General features: G+C 42.4%; 1 protein-coding gene across 1 annotated transcript; it reads right to left on the bottom strand.

Annotated features, from left to right (window-relative positions):
• Positions 1-926: 926 nt before the first annotated feature.
• Positions 927-2,054, bottom strand: Defb121 (defensin, beta 121). The gene is made up of 2 exons (XM_013010663.1): positions 1,997-2,054; positions 927-1,066 (listed from the first exon to the last, which is right to left on the bottom strand). The coding sequence occupies exons 1-2, from the start codon at positions 2,052-2,054 to the stop codon at positions 927-929; spliced, it is 198 nt and encodes a 65-aa protein (XP_012866117.1).
• Positions 2,055-7,073: the final 5,019 nt, after the last annotated feature.

The following is a 7,073-nucleotide window of genomic DNA, read 5'->3' on the forward strand; positions in this document are numbered from 1 at the left end:
TCAGAAGGAAAAGAAAAAGATGGAGCAAGGATTCATACAGAGCCTGATCGATCTCTCTCCAACAAGACAAAGCAGTAGAATAATCCCGGGATCCCTAATAGGACAGGAACTGCACATATGACCAAGAGGTCCTTGAAGCTTTGTTGTGAAAGTAGAGAAAAGCGGAGGGCTAAGAATTAATTCTTGTGTTTGTCACAGATTCTTGCCCAACTTTTTTTTTGTCAGTCATGGGGCTTGAACTCTGGGCCTGAGTGCTGTCCCTCAGCAATTCAGCTCAAGGCTAGTGCTCTACCACTTGAGCCACAGCACCACTTCCAGTTTTCTGGTGGTTTATTGGAGATAAGAGTCTCACAGACTTTGCTGCCTGGGCTGGCTTTAAACCATGATCTTCAGATCTCAGCCTCCTGAGTAGCTAGGATTACAGGTCTGAGCCACTGGCGCCCAGCTTTTGCTCATCTTTTTGACTCCCCTAAAATATCCTGAGACTGGAAACCATGCCTTCCCTCAGGCTTCCCTCTCTAGAATGTAAAGAAGAACTGTCCAATAAAATAGCCACTAAGCACCAGGCACTAGTGGCTCACACCTGTAATCCCAGCTATTCAAACGAATATCCCATCCTATTCAAATGAATAGAATACACATTTCTTATTTATTATTCCCTTGGACCAATGAGGGACCAGCCAGATAGCTATACAAGGAGGTTATTACCACTTCCTAGTCCATCCTGTGCTCTATTACACACACACACACACACACACACACGTGTGTGTATTCCATCTTTATTTACCTTTTTTTAAAGTACAATTAGGTAGAATCATCAGACAGGAAAACCCGGGGATGGTGTAATAGGACTGAGGAATCCTGTGATATGGTGGAGACTCAGACTTGGAAGAGAGATGCCAAGTTGTAGACATTTGTCTTCTATTTCAGTTTTCCTTATGCAGCTGTGCAGGAACATACTTGGGGTTCACACAGCACTTATTCCCATCTTGGCATAATATATAGAATACGTCTGTCTCTTTACATGTTTGTCTGCACTTGCCTGATGAACCCCAGCACTGTGTGCCTGAAAATAAAAGGGAAGAATGGATAAACATTAGTCCTGAAAGCAAAAGCAAAGGGCTGGGGAAGGGAAAGGCCGAGTCCCAGTAGAGAAGAGAACAGTAAGGTGGAGAGAAATCCCTATCAAGTATCCCTGGGTTTAAGGGAAATTATAGACCATTAAGCTTTCTTTATCCACTGGTGGGACCAGTTCCATCTCCCACCAGGAAATTTCTCCTCCTTGGACAGTGAGTTTGAGCAAAGCAAGAGGGCCCTGCCTCTGTCCAGGGGTCCAGCTCTCCATATTATAGGGTACCTAGTTACCCATTATCAACTAGTCACATTTGCTCTTTGGTACCCACACTGGCTGTGTTGGTGAAAGGGAACAAGACTCTGAAATAAACCCATGTAAATATCTGTCAGTTCTCTGGGGCCTGTGTAAACCTCCCATGAATGTCACCCACTCCTCCTCCACAGCATCCTGGGACTGTTCACTGGCCTGAATCCATCAATGAAATCAGAAACATCTTTCCTGAGGAGGTGACCACCTAAAGCAACCAAGTGTTTGGGGATTACATGGAGGAAAAAAGTAAAATCAGAATCTTCTGTTAGAATTCTGGAGACTATTTTCATGGTGGCAACAAACAGACTAAAAGTCAAATCCTCCAAAGGGATTATTTTTTAAATCACCATATTCTGTACACTCCACATCCAACTCTCTTCATATCCCATCCTTCCATGTTCAGAGAGAGATGGGCAGAAGAGTCAAGTGATGGGCACGGGGAAGATCCATTGCTATAGAATTAAAACTTCCCTTGAGTAGCAACCATCCCAAGGTCTCCATGCACTTCTGCCTGCCACACTATTCTCCCAGCCTCCATGGTCCTCGTCCAAAGTTCCCTGAACAGGTGTTAGTTTCCCTGACCCATACCCTTTTGGGAAAGATCCTGGTTACCTTCATTGGCCTGGGCCAGGAGCAAGGTAACAGTCAAAACCAGGAGAAGTTGCTGCATAAGTGATGAGAGCTCAAAGAAGAATAGGAGGCTTCTGCACTAGCAGTGCAGTCCAAGGCCTCCATTCCGGACTGTCTAGACAGGTATTTAAGGCCTCAAGGAACATGGCTGTTGTGATCAGTGAACCATAAAGAGAACAGTCATTTGAGATAAGGCAGGCAGACAAGTCATCAACCACATTTATTGTGGAGTGCTGGATGAAGGGAAGGGAGGAGAACATTTCCTGTTCTTGTGAAAAAGAGAGAAATCAAGTAAGATAGGAGTGATAATTCTGTGTGTCTTGGGTTGTTTCCAGCAATATGAACATCATAAGATGTCCCATAGGTTGGTGGGTAATAGTAAGGATAAAAAAAAGAAGAGCAAAAGCAGAGGGAAATACCTCGATAACTTTGTGACCACCAGGGAAGCATTATAGAGTGAAGGAACAGGAAAATCACAACTCTCACTTTCTTTAAAATATAATTTTATGGTTATTATTAGGGTCACTTTTGTGTGTACCAGCCCTGGGGCTTGAACTCCCGGGGCCTAGGTGCTGTCCTTGAGCGTTTTTTTGCTCAAAGCTAATGCTCTTATTGCCTGAGCCTTTAGTCCACTTCCAACTTTTGGTTGGTTAATTGGAGATGAGTCTCATGGACTTTTCTGCCCAGAGTGGCTTTGTCTACAGAGCTCAGCCTCCTGAGTAGCTCAAATTACCGATGTGAGCCACTGATGACGGGCAGAATTCTTTTTTTTAATAGTGTGTTTAGCATCTTCACTATGTCAAACATATATTACAATGGTGTTCTTTCTTTTCAGGTATAATGGATTGTATTATAGACTCCTATTCTTTGCCTCTGCTTGAATCCATACATTTATTTGCTAAGCTACCATCTCAGGGCAAATGTATTTTGCTTTCCCTTCTCTTGGGTCTTAACAGGTGACTTGTTTTGACAGAAGTAGAAAAGCTGAAGTTGACAGTGGGTGGGAAGCTAAGATTTAAGAGGTAATAAATATTCTCAGTTTTCCTTTCCTACCATTACCATGAAAAGAACATTCAGTTTTCCAAGGAGGGTAAAAAGACACATGGAACAGAGTCATCTCAGAGGACTGAAATCAACAGTGAAAAACAGGGTACTCCTGCCTGCTGACACACAAGTGGTAATACTGTGTACACCATCATAGATTGCTGGCCTAGGCTGCTGAGCTCGAGGGGGGGCGGGATGATAGTGATGGCTGATGGATACAATTGGCAGATCAATTAGAAATGAGACAAATGCTTTTGAGCACAGTAGTGGCCAGGTCTCCTGTTCACAAAGGCATCCTCACAAGAGAAGTGTCATCTTTCTAACATGAAATAAGACTGTGGTCTCCAAGAACAATGAAGGCAGCCAACCAGCGGTCATCAGATTTTTCTCTGCTGACCTCAAACATTTGCTGACGACTGAGTTAGGGAATATTTGGGAAACACATAGCGTAGTACTCATTAACAAGGCTTGCTCTGGGTTTTCACATTTCTGGCTCCTTGGGAACATTGGCATGCTGACTCCTTCTTCCTTGGAGCTGTCCTGGCTCTTCTTCATTGTCAGCATACCCAAGGGACCTCAGGATGACCCCAGAGACTGCTCTGCTCACTTCTCTGCTTCTCCAGTGACTTAGACTTTGAGAATTTAAGACCTGGAGGGCTGAGTCAGCATCCAGATTGGAGGCCAGCTTCTCTCCTTTTGTGTCTGCAATGAGTCCTTTGTAACTGTTTCTGTTTGGGCTTGATTGAAAGATGGTTAAAAAAAAAAAAAAAGAGGAAGACTTTGTATCAGAACATGTTTCTTTTTCCCAGCCCTTCTGTCTTCCCGGGCCCCTTATCCCTGCCTTGCCAGCATCTGCTCTTTGTTTTGTCTTTGTTCCCAGGTGCTGACCACTTCTCTCCCCAGATCAGGTTAAACTCACTCCTCCTACAGTGAGTTTCTTCGGCTCCCCTCCACCCCATCCCAAACTATCCAGGCCACTCATAATTCCTGTGCACCAAGAATGGAGGAGGTAATGCGGTAATGATGGAGCTAGAGGGGTCCTGTCCTTAGAAATTTGCAGTTTTTAAAATAAGCCTTGCTTTAGTCACCTATAGTTTATTTTCCACTTGTGTGTGTATACAAACAAATCAGGTTCAAAAGGTCCTGTTGAAGGCAGTTTATTGATATAGACAATAGACTTGATGCTACTTTCATCTAGCAGTGCAAATGAATCCTAACGAAACACATCTGCATGGTACTTTATAATTTACAAAGGGCTTTATTTGCCCAAAGTTTTCACATTCTTTAAAAATAAAAGCTATTGGAAAGTTAAAAATAAATAAAATAAAAATAAGCTTTGTATGCTTCCAAAAACACAAGCTTTTTCTCTGGGCTTCAAATCCCAATCCTTCTGATCTCTGTCACCCAATTAGCTGAGATTACAGGTGTGAGCCATTGTGCCTGGCCTCAACGATTTATTTCCTACTCTTGTTACATATCTATGACAGGGGAATAGAGACGCTGGTCTGTGTCTTCTCACTATCAAACCCTGACTGGTTAAACAGTTACTCAAAGAGCACCATAGAATAAGGAACAATTGCTCTGGAAAGACAGCTCATATCCCAACAGCAACAATAGTGATATGACCCCATGCCACCAGAAGAGGGCCAGAAACGCAAATGGCATGGGTATTCCGTTTTGACATGTCTTTTATAGGAGACAAATCCTTCCAAATCACAGCAGTGACTGGTCAGTTAGCAATGTCATACTACTTACACATTTGCAATTTGCTAAGAGAGTAGATTTATGTTCTCATCACAATGGCAAAAATCATAGTAAATATGAGAAGTGATGCATGTGTTGATTAACTCAATTGCAGTAATCAGTTCACCATGTATATGCATATCAAATCAACATGTATATCTTAAATACATCTAATTTTATTTGTCAGTTTTACCTCAATAAAGCAATGAGGCTATTTTAATGAATAGATGAGGTAAAAAATACAAAGTCCCTAACATGTAACGGATCCAGCGACCTCTCTGTATACAGCTACCTCTCAATATCCATACAGGGTTTATTCCAGAACCTTCACAGATTCCACTATCTTCCAGTGCTCAAATTCCTACACAAAATGCCAAAGTGAGTCCAGTACACTGGCTCAGCCTGAAATCCCAGCCACAGTCTCTGCTCCAGAGGATTTCAGTGTGAAGTCAAACCAAGTAGAGTATTCCTCAAGACTCCATCTCCAAAACAGCCAGCTAAAACCAGGCTGGAGACCACATGGCTAAAGCTAGAGTGCCGACTGATCAAGGACAAGGCCCTGAGCCCAATCCCAGTACAAGAAACCAAGGAAGGAAGGAAGGAAGGAAAGAAGGAAGGGAGGGAGCGGGGGAGGGAAAGGAAAGGAAAGGAGAAAGGGAAAGGAAGGAAGGAAGAAATAAAAGGGAAGGAAGGGAGAGTGAGAGAGAATAAGAGAGCAGCAAGGGGAGAGAGGGAGGAGGAAATGGCCAACCATTTGCATATGACAGGCACACGCAGTCAGCTCTCCTTATCAAGGTGTTCCACTCTCAAAAATTCAACCAACTACTGGGCACCGGTGGCTCAAGCTTATAATCCTAGCTACTCAAGAAGCTGAGATCTGAGTGAGGATGGTGGTTCAAAGCCAGCTCGGGTAGGAAAGTCCATGAGACTCTGATCTCCAAGTAACCACCAGAAAACCGGAAGTGGCTCTGTGGCTCAAGTAGTGTGCTAGCCTTGAGCTGAAGAGCTCAGGGACAGCACCTAAACCCAGAATACAAGCCCTACAACTGGCCAAAAAAAAAAAAAAAATCAACCAACTATGAATAAAAACACTCAGAAAAGCTTTTCATCTGTACCAGACATAGACATATACAGAATCCTTGCTGTATTCCCTAAATAATTATTTGTAGTGCACTGACAACATGTTAGAGATAGTAAGTAACACAGGAAAGATTTAAAGTATATGAAAGGCTTTGGTTGGCATTTCCCTATTGGCTAATGATAGTGAACATTTTTCCTTAGATTGTTGGCCATTTATTCTTTTTCTTGTACTTCTTTTGAGAAGTGTCTGTCCAATTCATTTGCTCATTTATTAACTGGATTACCTGGTTATTTAGTGGGTTTTTTCTTAGTTCTTTGTATATTCCAGATATTAATTCTCTGTCAGATGAACAAAGAACAAAGACTTTCTCCTATTCTATAGTAAGAATTTCTATCATGAAGAAAATAAAACTAACAAAAGCTGGTGAAGATTTGGGAATGAGGGCAAAGGAACCCTTATATACTGTTTGGAAGGTAAATTCATGTAACCACTATGAAAATCAGTGCAGAGTTCCTCAAAAAAATAAATAAATAAAAATAGAATGACCATGTGATCTAGCTATTCTCATTCCTCGATATATACCCAAAAGAATCAAAGTCAACATACATTAGGGATACCTGCCTGGCCATGTCTTATTATAGTACCATTCACTGTAGTCCAGGAGTAGAAACAGCCCAGATGCCCTATAATGGATGAATAGATATAGAAAAAGTGTACATATACAATGGAGTATTATTCAGCCATAAAGAATAATCAAATCATTTGATTTGCAGGAAAGTGGATGGAACTAGAAACCATCATGTTCAGTGAAATAAGCTAGACTTTGAAAGACAAGTACCCCACTCTTCTATCACATAGGGAACCTAGAGGGAAAAATAAAGACGTCACACACATAGAAGAGGGACTGGACTATTAGGAAAGAGGAAAGGAATTAGCGGAAAGGGGTAAGAAGAGGTAAAGAGGGTGGCTATGATCAAAGTATATTACACACAAGTATGAAAATGTCACCAGGCGCTGGTGGCTCACGCCTGTAATCCTAGCTACTCAGGAGGCTGAGATCTGAGGATCGCGGTTCAAAGCCAGCCCGGGCAGGAAAGACCATGAGACTCCTATCTCCAATAAACCACCAGAAAACTGGAAGTGGCGCTGTAGCTCAAGTGGTAGAGCGCTCGCCTTGAGCTGAAGAGCTGA

The sequence above is a fragment of the Dipodomys ordii genome, unplaced genomic scaffold (genome assembly GCF_000151885.1).
Source record: "Dipodomys ordii isolate 6190 unplaced genomic scaffold, Dord_2.0 Scaffold13, whole genome shotgun sequence".
Classification (NCBI taxonomy): Eukaryota; Metazoa; Chordata; class Mammalia; order Rodentia; family Heteromyidae; genus Dipodomys; species Dipodomys ordii.

Coding starts and splice junctions, on each gene's coding strand:
- Defb121 (XM_013010663.1), bottom strand. CDS start 2,054: ATGCAGCAACTTCTCCTGGTTTTGACTGTTACCTTGCTCCTGGCCCAG. Junction 1,067..1,996: donor CCTGGCCCAGGCCAATGAAG/GTAACCAGGATC, acceptor TTTTATTTTCAG/GCACACAGTGCTGGGGTTCA.